The 15,751-nt window shown below is 43.9% G+C and overlaps 1 protein-coding gene across 2 annotated transcripts in view; it reads left to right on the top strand.

Moving 5' to 3' along the window:
- Positions 1 to 15,452, top strand: part of TNFSF4 (TNF superfamily member 4) — a 52,621-nt gene extending 37,169 nt beyond the window's left edge. Inside the window, exons 2-4 of one of the 2 annotated variants that reach the window (XM_079981739.1) lie at positions 3,935 to 4,099; positions 11,962 to 11,998; positions 15,050 to 15,452. In XM_079981739.1, the coding sequence (XP_079837865.1) occupies positions 3,935 to 4,099; positions 11,962 to 11,998; positions 15,050 to 15,432 (585 nt within the window). In that variant the 3' untranslated portion in view covers positions 15,433 to 15,452. Of the gene's footprint in view, positions 1 to 3,934; positions 4,100 to 6,731; positions 9,736 to 11,961; positions 11,999 to 15,049 lie in introns of those variants that run through there. The other variant, XR_013840039.1, reaches the window with a different exon arrangement.
- The last annotated feature ends 299 nt before the right edge of the window (positions 15,453 to 15,751 follow it).

Below are 15,751 nucleotides of genomic sequence, written 5' to 3'. Positions count from 1 at the left end.
AGTTCCCAGAAAATTATAAATCCAAAGTCCTCTAGGGGGAGTACATTTGTACTTCAGCAGAAAGAAAGGACTGTTCCGCCATTAAAATCCCAGCAGTTAAAGACAGATTTAAAGAGAACCTTCAAATTCCTTTTGGTTTGTAGAGCTTCCTCAATGTTAAAACAAAGTCTTTGAAGATGTGCAAGATACAGTTCCCCAGTTTGTAACTAAACTGTAGCGCTCAAATGTAGCACTTTCAGAATTAAAAACATTTCAGCAATTTGACAGCTCTTTGTTGCCCCGGCAGTCCGTGACTTTGGGCTTCTCAGTTTATAAATCCACAAAGGAGAGGAAAGGTCCAATCAAAAGCCAGCAAAATTAAAGCAAAATTGTCTCTTTTCAAAATGATAAAAGTGTATATAAACTGCCTATTTGCCAACCTTCTTCAAAAAAAAGGGAGAACAGTAAAAATAGTCCAGCTAGAATTGCATTCAATGTATCACTTTCAATTCTCTTAGTTCACCCGCAGAAACTTCCGTTAAAAATAGTAACAATGGAGTCCAGAGCTTCATTGCGCAGATACTCCGAAAGTGAAAAATATGTTAAGCACAGACTCCCCAACTCTATATTTGTATCTTCGAGGGCTTCCCCAGTTCCAATTTTCTTCCCCCCCTTTTAACTTTGTTGCAAAGCTATTTTTAAAGGAATTTAAAGGAGTTCCGCAGGGGGGGAGAGATCAAAGCCGCTAGCGGCAACTTACTTTCCGTTTCCAGCTCTGCTTACAGTTCTGCGTCAAAGCTGATTTCAGAGGCGGCTGACCTCCATAAATTTTCACTTCTTACTCCGGGTCCTTCCGTAGCCAAATTAATCCTTTCAATTGAACAATTAGGGTCCGAATTTCTTTTATTTTGAGAATTGAGCACTTTCCCTGCAAGCTCGGGGCTTCGCTTTCCGAAGGTAGCAATGGCTTCCCTTCAGCCCGCTTCCCTGCCCGCCGTTCTCTTCGCTCCAAAAGGAGTTACCTGACAGCCGGACGATCAGCGTTTCGGCATCCGCGGGAACCAGAACTCCTGGACATCCACCAGCGAGTATTTTCGGGGGCTACTGCGCCCTGTAGCACCCCCTTTTCCCTTCGGAAAGCTCGGGATTCCTCAGACGGAGAAATCCCCGCTTGCGCTGGGTTCGGGCTCAACCGGAAGTCTGCTTCTTCCTTTTCTAGTTTTATCCAGTCCCTAATCCATACCAAACATGCGGCCTCGTAATACAATTTGAAGTCTGGGAGGGCAAACCCACCTCTTTCTTTTATATCTGTATCTTATGTTTAATCCTTGGCCTTTTGCCTCCCCCCCCCCCCCCGCGACAAACTTTGAAATATCCTTCTGCCATTTTTTGAGGCAATCATCTTTCACCATTACTGGGACTGTCTGGAACAGAAAGAACATTTCTGGCAATACATTCATTTTTATCGCTGTTATTTTTCCTAGTAGGGAAAGGTTCATTCTGCTCCATATTTCTAAATTCCTTTTTATCTCAGACCACACTTTTTCATAATTGTCTTTGTAGATATTTATATTTTTTGCTGTTAACCATATCCCTAAGTATTTTACTTTTTTATGAACTTCCATCTCAATACTTTGTATCAACTCTTTTTTCTTTTCTTCAATTTTTTTACTAATAGCTTAGTTTTATTTCTGTTTAATTTAAATCCTGCCACTTCTTCAAATTCTTGAATCTTTTCTATCACTCTAGGATTAGATTTTTTTGGATCCTCCACCGTAATTACTAAATCATCAGCATGTGCTTTCAATTTAAATTCACTTTTTCCAGTTTTTACCCTGTGATCTCCTTATCTGCTCTTATATTTCTTGCAAGTACTTCCAGGACCAGAATAAACAACAGCGGTGATAGCGGGCATCCTTGTTTAGTTCCTTTTTGTATCTTACATTCATCCATTATCACCTGATTTACAATTAACTTGGCATTTTGTTATGAATATATTGCTTGTATTCCTTTTAAAAAATTGTTGTTGTTGTTTAGTCGTTTAGTCGTGTCCGACTCTTGGTGACCCCATGGACCAGATCACGCCAGGCACTCCTGTCTTCCACTGCCTCCCGCAGTTTGGTCAGACTCATGTTTGTAGCTTCAATTTAAAAATTTAGGTCCAAAATTAATTTCTTTAAGCAATTTTTTCCATGAACTCCCAAGACACATTGTCAAAGGCTTTTTCAGCATCTATTTTACAGATTTTTTCCTTTCCTTATACAGTTCTGAGAAATATTTTACAAATGCATAGTCCTTCTGCAAAAGGCAGGCTTGAAGCTGTACCCGTCAATAAATAGATCTGAGCCACAAGGGGGCATCTTGGGAACTCTCCTAGAAATAAGAACTTTTCATTTGACTTCAGAAGTGAGCAAAATGCTTCCTTGCTTATTAGATTATATCAAAGGTAATGTTATGTTTTATATGCCTGTTGTTTTTGCCATGCAGTTTTTTTGGCAGGGATACTGGAGTGGCTTGCTGGACCATAAAGAAGGCTGATTGCCGAAGAATTGATGCTTTTGAATTATGGGGCTGGAGCAGACTCTTGAGAGTCCCATGGACGGCAAGAAGATCAAACCTATCCATCTGAAGGAAATCAGCCCTGAGTGCTCACTGGAAAGACAGATCCAGAAGCTGAGGCTCCAAGACTTTGGCCACCTCCTGAGAAGAGAAGACCTCCTGGAAAAGACCCTGATGCTGGGAAATATTGAGGGCACAAGGAGAAGGGAACAACAGAGGACGAGATGGTTGGACAGTGTTCTCGAAGCTACCAACATGAGTTTGACCAAACTGTGGGAGGCAGTAGAAGACAGGAGTGCCCGGCGTGCTCTGGTCCATGGGGTCACGAAGAGTCGGACACGACTAAACAACAACAATGTTATGTTATTTGCCCTGTGTTCATGGGACTAGGACAGATTACTTTTTAAAATAAAACAACCACATGAAAATGGTACCTTGTTCTGATTGAAAAAAAAAATCAAACTGTTGAAGGCATTTAAAAATGAAAAATAACCTCCTCTACTTGAAGAATTTGGCCTTGCTGGAGGTTTATGCTCTCATGAGAATATGGGAATTGTAGTTTATACCCCACAGAGCTACAGTTCCCAGCACTGTTAGCAAACTACAGTTCCCATTCTTTTGGGGGGTATACACTATAAGTGTATGGTGTGTACACAGCTATAGAACTTGTTTGAATTTAAGGGGTAAAGGTTAGAGGGAGCATGCATGATTAGAGGAGGAAAGGGAGAAGCCAAAGATCAAGGGTATGGTTTCAGGAGTAAGAGGCAGTACTAAAGAGACCTGGTTAATACCAGGGGCTGGCCTAGTATCTTTTATTTAGAACCATAGAATAGTAGAGTTGGAAAGGACCATGAGGGTCATCTAGTCCAACCCCCTGCAGTGTAGGGATATTTTGCCTAATGGGCTCAAATTCACAACCCTGAGATTAAGACCAACTGAGCTATGCCAGCTAAACTTTGCTTTTATTTATTTTATTTGTAACCCATCTATTTCTAGCTTACTGTGTTGCACTGTGTTCACTGAGTGACATTTGCCTTGTGCGTCTTCTGACCCAGACACTCAGAAAGGGGGTCAGACAGGCCTTTGAGCAACATATTTGCTCCACGTTTGGGAGGCACAGCCAGGAAAACAGAGATCCATAAATCTCTGGGGATCAGCTTAAATGTCTATTAAAAATGAATTGGGATATCTTAAATATCAACCACCACAATCACCCACAGAAGGAGAGAGAGTGAGATTCAAGGGAAATTTCATATTAGTCATAAAGAAGTTCCCCGCCTCTGTTTGCATATAAGGCTTAAAATGATCTCTTAATGCTATTTAATAGCTGTCCCTGGGAATTCACAGCTCTCTGGCTTCAGTGTTGATTCTCTTCCTTTGTGCTTTGCACATGGAGGAACAAGTGGAGATGGAGGCCAGAAAACTGGAAGAAGCACCTGCTGAGAAGTGTGAGGAGGACAGGAAAAGAAGCAGACAAATCTGGATGCAGCTTGGGACCGTGGCTGTACAGCTGGTGGTCTTGCTTGCCTGCCTGATCTGCATTGGCTTGTGCTACCTTAGGGTAAGTCTGCAAAAGAACCTTACAGGTATGACTCTCCTGACAGAGTCACACAGACGAGGCTTTCCCATCCTGAAGTCCACAGACTTGTTTATGTTTAGGCTCTCCTGAATCAGAAAAAGGCACACACTTTTCATATAATAGGGTTGCTTTCATATAATAGGGCTCTTTTAAAACCACATGATTGGTATTGGAAAGCCTGCTATTAAAATGGTCCCTTGGTCTGTTCATCTGCATGTATGCTAAGGAACACATACAAAAAGCTGCGGGCTTCTGTGGAGTTAGGGTATGTGCAAATCTATCTTTGCAGAAGTTACAATGTAAATGGCAAGTTATTTGAGCTCTTCCTCTGACTCAAATATTTAGCCACACTGTTTCCCTCCTTAATTACAAGATTCTCCAACAATGTAGGACAGGTTTATTGCTTTGCTTCCTTAAGAGAGAAATATTATAGCCATTTCTCACATCAACTGTTGTTAGAAACGGGTGGTTTTAAATACTAGGAGCACGTAATGATCATTTCCACTTGGTGTTCAACAGTTATTAGTATACCTCAAAAATCGCCAAGTGCCTTTGGCTAATGATAAACTTTGTCCTAGTTTTCCATCATTTGTTGGTAAATCTCAGAATTTGTAACTAGTAAATGTAAAAAAATCTCATACCACTTATTTTTGAAATTGGCTGATAATCTCAAGGCTTGGCAATCTTAAGGACAATTTTAAAATTCCATTCTCATGTTTATATTTTGTTAGAAAATGCTAGGCTTTATCAAGGCACACTGAAACAATTGGAAAATAAGTCTTAGAACCATAGAATTGTAGAGTTGGCAGGGACCCCATGGGTCTTCTAGTCCAATCCCCTGCAATTTGCCAGTAAATTATTTTTAAAAACCTTACCAAGTTCATTAAATAAAAAGTGCAATGCCACCCTCATTCCCAAAATTTAGTGATAAATACCAGCACTGGAAAATAACACAAGTAAACCTCACATTTTTATTTTGGCCAGATTCAACAAGGGAGGTCCAGATTTGGAAATGTATTTGCCTGCGGAAGTGGGGCTGGGTTTGCCACACACAGATTAGAAGATCACAGGGAATAAAAGTGAAGAGAGGTGGAGACGGGTGGGAGTGAGACCCGAATAAGTGATAGTCCTGATCATCTAGGGACTGCTAAGCACCTTGGGGGGGGGGCGGGCAACCAATTTCTAGTTCTGAACATAGAGGCTGGGGCGAAGAGGGCTTTATCGCTGTTATTTATTAGTGTTTGTGGAGAACAGGAAATACTAAAATAAAGACAGTTGCAATGAGGGGGCGGTTGGACCTTAGCATGTTGACATCCTTTGAGAGTCCAGTTTGCCCTGCTTGTGAACTCCATGCCAGTTGAAATGTGCTTAGGATACTATTTCTGTGCTGGGGAAAATTTTTCACAAAATGCTAGTACAATGAATTTACAATAGTGGTTTCTGCTGTCACAGCAGCATTAGGTAAAGGGAAAGGTACCCCTGCCCGTACGGGCCAGTCTTGACAGACTCTGGGGTTGTGCGCCCATCTCACTTAAGAGGCCAGGGGCCAGCGCTGTCCGGAGACACTTCCGGGTCACGTGGCCAGCGTGACATCGCTGCTCTGGCGAGCCAGAGCCGCACACGGAAACGCCGTTTACCTTCCCGCTGGTAAGCGGTCCCTATTTATCTACTTGCACCCAGAGGTGCTTTCGAACTGCTAGGTTGGCAGGCGCTGGGACCGAGCAGCGGGAGCGCACCCCGCCGCAGGGATTCGAACCGCCGACCTTTCGATCGGCAAGTCCTAGGCGCTGAGGCTTTAACCCACAGCGCCACCTGCGTCCCCACAGCAGCATTACACCACACTAATTATTTTCCTCTCAGTGAAGTTATTTAAGAGTAGTCCTGACTGTTTTTGGCTCAGGAAGTTTCATTTCAGCCATTTTAATCGGTCTTGGAATAGGAGCCTTTCAAACTGTGACTTAATTTTTTTAAATGTAGCTAAAAATTTTATACATATTGAGACACATTCTAAATCAGCCTAGTGTTTAACACTGTATCCACTCAAACGTTTCACTACTTCTTCATCAACCTGTAATTGATTTAATGGTCAGATTGGTGAGGAAAATATATCTGATCTACCCTGATGGATAGACCTGCAACCATACATGGAACAAAATAAAGGTCCATGAGAGAAAGGTAACAATCTGATGAATGATGATGGGCTGGTCCAAGAAATAAGATCATCTGTCTTAGCTTTGCAGTTTTTGTTCTTTATAATTCTAGTGTGTGGGTTTTGTCAACAGAAGTAGGGTTGAACTACCGGCTAATTAGTTCCCTCCTATGATAAACTCCTCTGGTAGAGAATACAGCTGTCCATTTGGAACCAGTAAACTGTACTATATTTTTGCTTTTATCAAACAGGTCAAATCATGCCTTAATATTTAGTTTTAAACTAAGCATGTGGTTATTTAAATTTTATTTAAAATGTTGGCAATTCAAGAATGAGTTAGACCAAGTTAATGGCCTTTTAGGCTTCCTCCACGTGAGTAGGGGGTTTTGAATAATAAAAATTATATGTCACCGGGGGGGGGGGGGGGGGGGCGGTGTGTGTGTCAGGTTTTTAGAGATGCTTAGGTGGGGCATGGCCCAAAAAGATTGGGAACCACTGCTCTAGATTTATTGTGGGGAACTTTATCGCTAGTTCATGAATACTAGCCTTTTGATGTGCTAAGAAAGTTCCTTAACCAAAAGTGCTTCTTAGAGTAAACTCATCAGGAATAAACTCATCAAAGCAACATTCTGGAGTTCTAATTAGAACCTGTTGGGAGATAACCCTGAGGCCTTGTGTCTTCCCCCAATGCAGCGTCGCCCGAGATTTATCACTCCGGTCTCCCGTCACGTTGATGTGACCCATATCCTCCTGGGACATGAGCACACGACCAGCAGAGTCCAAAATAGTCCAACATTCAGCTTCACTGGATGTGTATGAGAGGAAGATAAGCTTTTCTCTATCCACTCTCCTTACCGTGTTTAATTTTATAAACTTCTGTCTTGTCGCCTCTTACTTGCCTTTTCTCTAAACTAAAAAATCCCAGATGCCTGCAGCCTTTCCTGTCAGAGGAATTGCTCCATCCCCTTGATGTGGGGCTGCCTTTGTGCCTGATCTGGAAGCTCCCACTGGCGCAGAATGCGGAGACTGGATGGGTGGTGGAGTCAGACAGACAGCACCTAAGTCCCTGGAAGCTTGCCCGTGCTGCCCAAATGCCTCTGGGTCAAGTTCAAGGTTCTTGGATTATTTTACAAGACCCTTAAGAACTTGGCTTCAATATACTTTTAAGGACAGAGGTCTTCAGCCAGTTACTGTATGTGGTCCCGCATGCAGGGGTGGCCCATTTTGCCACCTGAGGTGAAACAGGAAGGTGCCCCCGCACTCCCCAGCGCTGCTGCCCAAGGGTCACTTGCCAGGGTTGTGTGGCTGTGGCTTCCGGCGAGATCTCACAAAAGCTCCACAAGGTCTCGCCAGAACCTGGAAACTACAGCCCCTCCTCCCTGCCTCTCCAGTGGAGGCAGCCAGAGGGGAGAATTGAATCAACTCCTTAGGAATTGCCAGTGCTTTTTTTTTTTTAAAAAAAAAAAAAGGTGCCGGAACTCACCATGAAGTTGTTACAGTAAACATTTGAAAAAAACAGTGCTGGTGCTGCGTACTCTTGAGTATCCCAGGGAACATTGCTGCAATTTCATTAAAAACCAGAGACCAAAATGTATGGACCTGCAGGTACTCCCACCAGACTTGGAAGTATGCTCCCCCAGCAGCCTCACCAGCAGTTGGGGAGCATGTTAGATGCTATCTGTAACATTTGTGCTGGTTGGCAAGGAAAATAATAGGTATAAAAAGAGAATTCCTGGGGCCTGGTACTCTGGCAAGAGAGCCCTAGCAGAGATTTAAAATCACAAAATATGCATCGAAGTAGAGCATGGAAATATAGGCTGTTAGACTTTTAAAATCCCTCCTCCTAGCTTTCTTCCAAAGTTGCCCACGTCCCCTTAGCATAGCAAGTAAAAATTGTTTACTTGCAAACTCTTCAAAGGTCAAATGCATGTGCTTTTCCGTACAGCAGCGAGAAAAGACAGGCAGTACAACATAGTTTAAAAAATGTTTCTAAACATTTAGAAAAATGTTGCTAAAGCACATGGTCTATGCTTGGAGCATCCAGCTTAAACATCTTTACTAGTTGGTTCACATGAAGGAAAGGAAAAAGAACAAAGGCTTTGGTAACCCTTCTTCCCAAGGTGAAGGTGTGTGACCTAACTAAGCTTACGCTATGGCCTTAACCCCTCCACGCATTAACTAGAGCTAAGCATGTTGGTTATATGAGGCAGATATAGCCCATAGTTTGCATTGGGGTCTTGTACCACCCATGATACAATTAAAGCATGGTTTCTCTTGTATGGGTCAAGATTGGTTTCACTGACTGATCAGATCATGCCATATTCCATCATCACCTATATTCTCTCCTCTATCTCCCTCCTAAACAACGTTGATGCCCAATATCAAACCTGTGTATCGCTTATTAGTTCCTTACACAAAGCTGCAACCAAACCTTTACCACACCCCATACCAAGGAACAGAACTTCAATTTTTGTAAGAGGTCTAGTTCTAGTAGCCTGTGCTCAGGTATGGGGATCCAACAGAAGACATGTTACCTGATGAAAGTGCAGCCACCCGTGGCCAGGCCTCTCAGACCCATATTTTCTATAATACAACTTCAAGGATAATCACAGTATTTTACCTTGGAAAAACAAATCTTTTATTGGCTTTTGCCACAGTGATCGGAGGAAGGGGGATAGGGAGAACCTGAAATAAGTACAAACAGGTTGGAATAATTTTCATTTGCAACTCAACAATCTGTCTTAAAGTTGATAACCGAGTTCTCATTCTTGTCCATCTATTAAAATTCTTTTTCATTTGAGTATCCAGTGAATGAAAATTCAAGATAAAACACTGTATGTCTGGTGGATGTTTTTTGTAAGCTTACTGTGCATGGTTTAGAGATTATGTTGGCAAACAGTATATAGATCATTGGAATGAGCAAACAAACTGTCATCATGGATTTATCAATAGTTTTAAGAAGAAAAGATGAAACGGGGATTGGAGACACTCTGTTGTTGCATGCTAGCTATACCAAGTGGGAATGTCCTCGAGAAGGTTGCAAGGTTGCTGTGAAGGTGTCTGCTTTGCCTTTTGAATACTGTAACCACCATCCATACTTGGTTTGCTTTCTGTACATATACTAAGCCTAATTAGTCCCACTGTGAATGACACCTGAAACCAGGACCGTGCAAATGAAAGCAAGCTTGAAAATGATGCCTAAAATCCTTCCTCCATTCTGCCTTCATTTGGATTCAAAATAAAGGCTGGTTTTCTCTGCCTCTAGATACTTCCACAACATTCCAACCTACCTGTATGTTTGGTTGCTTGCAGAACACAAAGAGCATCTGCCACCACCATATGCGGCTGAGCAGGAGGACACAGAGTGGTAACCAAACCCCCAGGCATCCCGATCACAAGAACTCTCTAGCAGCTGCATGCACCACCTACAGACTAAGGGAGACCAGCGCTTGCTCCCACCTCTTCCCTAGTAAGAGGCCCATTTACAAATGTCAAGAGCTCTCTAGGCAGATGCCAAAGTGCACTGGCCGTTTGGGGGCTGTTTAGGGGAAAACCCTGGTCCTTTGCTCTCTTTTTTAAGCTGTGAAATTGTAATCATCTTTGTAATTGGTTCAGAACATTAGGGATCTTTTTATATTAAAAACATCTAAATTGGGCATCCCCAACCTTCAGCCCTCCAGATGTTTTGGACTACAATTCCCATCATCCCTGACCACTGGTCCTGTTAGCTAGGGATCATGGAAGTTGTAGGCCTAAACATCTGGAGGGTGGTAGGTTGGGGGTGCCTGATCTAAATCAAATGTGTTTGTTTAATATTTAAATTCATAATGGGTGCCAGAGCCTTCTGGAGGTGTTTTCTAACAGAAAGAACCAGGGAAGATGTTGCTGCTCTTTATGCTTGGAAGTACAGTTGGAAAACTGTACTTGGGGGACTGTGCCAGTCTGCTGCAGTCTAAATAATAGCCTTATGCTCACTTAAGGGATGAAGGTGGCGCTGTGGTTTAAACCACAGAGCCTAGGACTTGCCGACCAGAAGGTTGGCGGTTCGAATCCCCGTGACGGGGTGAGCTCCTGTTGCTCGGTCCCTGCTCCTGCCAACCTAGCAGTTCGAAAGCACGTCAAAGTGCAAGTATACCTACTTGCTCCAGCGGGAAGGTACACGGTGTTTCCGTGTGCTACTCTGGTTTGCCAGAAGCGGCTTAGCCATGCTGGCCACATGACCCGGAAGCTGTACGCTGGCTCCCTCAGCCAATAAAGCGAGATGAGCGCCGCAACCCCAGAGTCGGCCACGACTGGACCTAATGGTCAGGGGTCCCTTTATCTTTACCTTTAACTTAAAGACTAAAATCCTAACCCTGCTTACTTGGGAGGAAGCCCCACTGAATTCAAAAGGATTCAATCCTGAGTAGACATGGTTAGGATTGTGCTGTAAGGATTCTGTTAGGAGTCATTCTGCAAAGAAACAGGAAAGATGATTGTAACTGTTTCTGTGAGTTCTGGGTGTGGTTTTCTAGGCAGATTAGGTACAGCTGGTGATGACTACAAAAGGAGGAGAAGTTGCAGTTTGAATTTGCCTTCAAAAGAGAACACCCACATGCTTTGCGTTTGTAAGGTTGTAAAAACTCTTGCATGAGTATATTTTACACCTGTCTCATGGTTCTGTCGTGTGCTGCCAGGAAGATACAGCTCCAATAGATTCTACTCAACTAAATGACTTGTCAAGTGATTTCAATGGTTCTACTCCAAATATGAGTTCCTTAGACACAACCCTAACAGATCTATTGTAGTATAAACTGTTTCAGTCTAAAACTCATTTCATCAGACACATGGCAGATATATATTAGATACACATACACACACACAGGGAGAGAGAAAATTTTAATAATACCGCAGTCTATGTTATGGGCATGTGAATCCAGTTATATAACTAAAACAAAGGCAGGAAATAATACTGGATAGCAACATGGCTATTTTGGAGCTACTGTATATGTGATGTCTTCAAAGTGAAGTTACTGTACAGGCTTGTGCTGGGGGGGGGGGGTGCTATGCATGAGATGCCACCAACTGCTCTAATCCCCAAGCCTGCAAAATATTAACTATCCTGTGGCCATCATTCTTGACCCCTCTGGTGTTTACTAAGAGCTCAGCTTTCCCCTTTCTGCCACTGAACACAAACAAACACACAGAAGTAGATACCTTGCAGCCCACAGAGGTTTTACTCTCTAGTAGCACTCCACTCTCCCAGTGCTGTGCACCGCCTCTGAAGAGGCCAATGTTCCCAGCATCTCTCGTGGGGGGGGGGGAGGCAGTGAATCGGGGTGCCAACTTGGATAAAATATTAGGGGGGGGAGAGATAAGCCCCACCCTGCTCACATGATGCAGTGCATGCACACCATTTGAATGACAACGTTCATCAACTTTAGGGGCCCCCAGCATCCTCATATAGTTTTTTTTTTTGGGGGGTGAAGGGACCTTAGCCCCTAGGAGTTGCACCTGCAGTGGATCTGCACAGGCAGTGCTCTGGAGTTCTGTAGCTTGCGGGAAATAGTTGTACTAAAGGACTGCAGTTGAGACCTCTTAAAACTTCCCATGCAAAAGGCCCCATAATGTTGGTTCCCTGGTGTCCCATCATGTCTGCATTTCCATCTGGAGCTTGTAGGCACCTTTCATAACCTCATGTTTTGTTGTGTTTCAGAGTCCAGACCCACAGGCACAATGGATCTACATCAAGTGTGAGTTCTCCTTCTCCTCCTCCTCCTCCTCCTCCTCCTCCTGCTTCTCCTTCGCCCTATTCCAAAGGCTTGAGGTGGGTTGCACTGTTCTCTCCTCCCCCATGACCAGTTGATGCTTCCAATCTTGACTTCCCTCCAACCCAATTTGCCCAGAGGGAACTGAAGCAGCAATGAATATTCTCTGACCAGGCTGCATGAGGGAGAAGAACACTCTCTCCCGGGCTCTGCATTTGCTCCTCTAGTCAACATCCAGGCAGGAAAATGATCTAGATGGGCTTTACCAGGAAGAGAAGAATCATCTCCACCCTCTCCTACTCGGGTTTGCCTGTTCCTTCCCTCCCACCTTGTTCCAGTGAAAGAGGCAGGAGAATGAATTTAGGTTGAAACAGTTGGAGAATAATTCCTACTGGTTTCTTCTCTGTTCCCTTTTACTGCAAACAGCCTGATACCTGAGCAGGGCAGAGATAAGAGGTAGAATGAAGGTCCCGTTGAAGCTGCACTTGGCAGCCTTCAGGAGGAGGAAAGCCTTTGGTTCAGCTAATGGCAGGTGTTCTGGGTGGAGCCAAGGATGCTCAGGGGTGGGGAGATCAGTAAGACATTTAACACAAGCCTACCGAATTTGCACTTTCTCCAACAATATGTGGACCAAAAAACAGATACAGTGGTACCTTGGGTTACATACGCTTCAGGTTACAGACGCCACTAACCCAGAAATATTGCCTTGGGTTAAGAATTTTGCTTCAGGATGAGAACAGAAATTGTGCGGTGGCGGCACAGTGGCAGCAGGAGGCCCCATTAGCTAAAGTGGTGCTTCAGGTTAAGAACAGTTTCAGGTTAAGAACAGCCCTCCAGAACAAATTAAGTTCTTAACCCAAGGTACCACTGTATTTTTCTAAACTGGCTCTCTGACCAATAATATGTACAAAAATTTGTATATTAGATGAATGTGTGTGTGAATTAAAAATGCACATTTAGGAAATAATTACATAAAATATATTATGTCAAGGGAAATGGTTTGCAAAAAATGTGTATCGGGCAAAATTGCATACAGCCATGTGCAGCCTAGAAGAAACATGCATGTGAATGCTGATGAACTTTCATGAGGACTTTAAAAAATAATACTCCCAAACTGATGCCGAAATGTGGAGAACTGAACATAAGATGAGAAACTGAGGTGAAGCCAAACAGATGGATTTCTCCATGCCTAGCTGGGCGCCTGCTTGGGTTCCAGGGCAGGACTGCTGCACCAGATGGAAGTGGGTGTGAGAGGAGACTTTGCCCTTCAGCTGCCATTGCAAAGTTACAAAGCACAAAAAGGAGATGCAAATGTCAGCCCCCAGATTTAGACAGAATTGTAGCAGCAAAAGATGTATACAAAGTGTTTCCAAAACATACAGAAGAATAAAAAGCATTTAAGCAAATGGTGGGTAACAAACACACAAAAAGGCTACAGAGAACAAAAATGGTTAGTTTGAATATATTTGGTGCAGGTAGTTCAAAAATAACAATCTGCCTGGACCAACAGCTTAAACTCTCTTGTTTCTAAGACAGAGGTAGAGATAGATGGAAGTGAAAAATATTACTGTTGTTCTATCAGGATTGGGTGTGGGTGTGTGCAAGGGGTTCAGCAGGCGCAGTGGAGGCTCAGGAGCAACAGGGAGAAATGGAATGCAAATGCTGTAATGAGAACAGAAAGGCAGAAAGAACAGCAAGATTTGGGAAATGGTGGGACAGAGAGAAACTCAAGGATTCAAGGAAGGGGGGCTAAGTGCAGGGAAGGAGCAGCTGAGTTCCCTGAAGTTCCCTGTGACTCAAGAATCTGGGGTTAGGGCTTGAAGAGCCAAGCTCTCAAATTTTGAATGTTAGCAGACTGCATTTTATCCACAAAGGTAGGCCTGCTTTCTTAGGCTGCCCTGAGCCCGGCCTTGTGTGAGATTCCAGCACAGCCTAGGAACTTTAGAATCCTTCCAAAATGGGGCAGAGTGGAGAAATGACTCCTGTCCCCTTTAGATCACCCTGAGAAAAACAACAAGCATGGAGAAAGAGGTCAGGGGACAGGTTGGAGGAGGCAGGAGGGAAATGCCAGCTGGGATTGGAGCTGAGACATATGGTAACTTCTGACAGAAGAGTTTGGATTTGATATCCCGCTTTATCACTCCCCTTCAGGAGTCTCAAAGCGGCTCACATTCTCCTTTCCCTTCCTCCCCCACAACAAACACTCTGTGAGGTGAGTGGGGCTGAGAGACTTCGAAGAAGTGTGACTGGCCCAAGGTCACCCAGCAGCTGCAGGTGGAGGAGCGGAGACACAAACCTGGTTCCCCAGATTACGAGTCTACCGCTCTTAAGCACTGCACCACACTGGCCAGTTTTTACCCAGAGGCCTAAGTGAGGCAACCATTTTCTTGACAGAGATCTGAAATTTCAAGTGCTGAAATGTCAGGTGCTGACAGAGTTTGTGTGTAAGACTGAGGAGTCTGGAAATGCAAACAGCAACGGCAGGTAACAACCAGTAGGGAAAATGCTTGTTGGTTAAGACCCGTGGCCCCAAAGAGATGAGAAACGGATTAGGCGCAGAGTCAGGAACTTGCATACTTTTTTGAAGATGAGAGCGAGTTCAACTCCTTTCAATGATTCTAGTTTCGTCCTTTCAATGAGGGCAGCTCCTAGAAGTTCGCTTTCTCTGTTGTGTTGCCAGATCCTTGTGCTTTGTACAGCCACCAGCAGAACAAGAGTCTTAAGGGACAGTGAGATTGAGCACCTTGGAAACAGACACACACACCCCGCCACCTATCGAAAGTGGGTGAGAGGCACCATTTTGTGGTTGGCTTCAGATGCCCAAATGTCTTGAGCCAGCCCCACCCAGTATGCTTAGGGACAAGCCCTACTTCATGCAAAAGCTTCGGCAAAGACCCTTGCTTCTTTACCTTCTTTTATAGATTTTCTGTTCTCTTGCTTTTACAATCCACCTCCAATTTTCTTTTCTTGTAAGAGAAACTAGTAGGTTAGGGACTAACACATTTGTGGCTTTTCCTGTGTTTTCTTGCATTTCAGATGACTCCATTGCCTATAAGAAAGCGATTGGTATTAAAAAGAGGGATGGCACAATGGAAATAAATGTTCTAAACCGCTCCATCCCAATCCACTGCGATGGCCTCTACCTCTTCTCTTTGGAGGGAACCATCACCCTGCCCAGGGCTCCGCACGAACTGATCCTCAGGGTCTACTGTCAGCCCCAAGAGCCCCTGCTGGAGGTAAATTGCAGTGAGGAGAATACAAAGGTGAAGGAAGTCTTCGTGCATGAATTTCGTTCCCAAGAGGCAGTCTACTTGGAGGCACACCCTAAGAATACTGAAAATAATGAAGCACTCACGCTGGATCTGAATCTGAACCTCATCATGTTAACTCCTCGTTCATATTGCCGTCCTGAAAATTAATAAAATGACCAGTGAACTCATCTCCAGCTGTTTGGGCAATTGTGTACTGCCTTCAAATTAAGCACATCCAGAATTGGCTCCCACTTGATGTATTTGAGAATAATTGTTCCCGGGTCTAATTAGTGTTGGTTGGCCAATGGCATAAAAATTTAAACAGACCACCTACGCCCTGACCGCGTGCCGACCTTGTGTGGATGGCCATCCCTTGCAGATCAGAGTCTTCTGTCCCTTCTGAACTGAGCCTATGCCCTTCTGAACTGAGCCTAGACCCCTAGCAGAAGGTGCAGGCTTCAAATGCAAAGGAAGCACAACTCACAGC

This window comes from Podarcis cretensis (assembly GCF_951804945.1).
Source record: "Podarcis cretensis genome assembly, chromosome: 6".
Classification (NCBI taxonomy): domain Eukaryota; kingdom Metazoa; phylum Chordata; class Lepidosauria; order Squamata; family Lacertidae; genus Podarcis; species Podarcis cretensis.
Note: the sequence above shows the minus strand (reverse complement) of the source record. Positions and strands in the feature narration are given on the sequence as shown.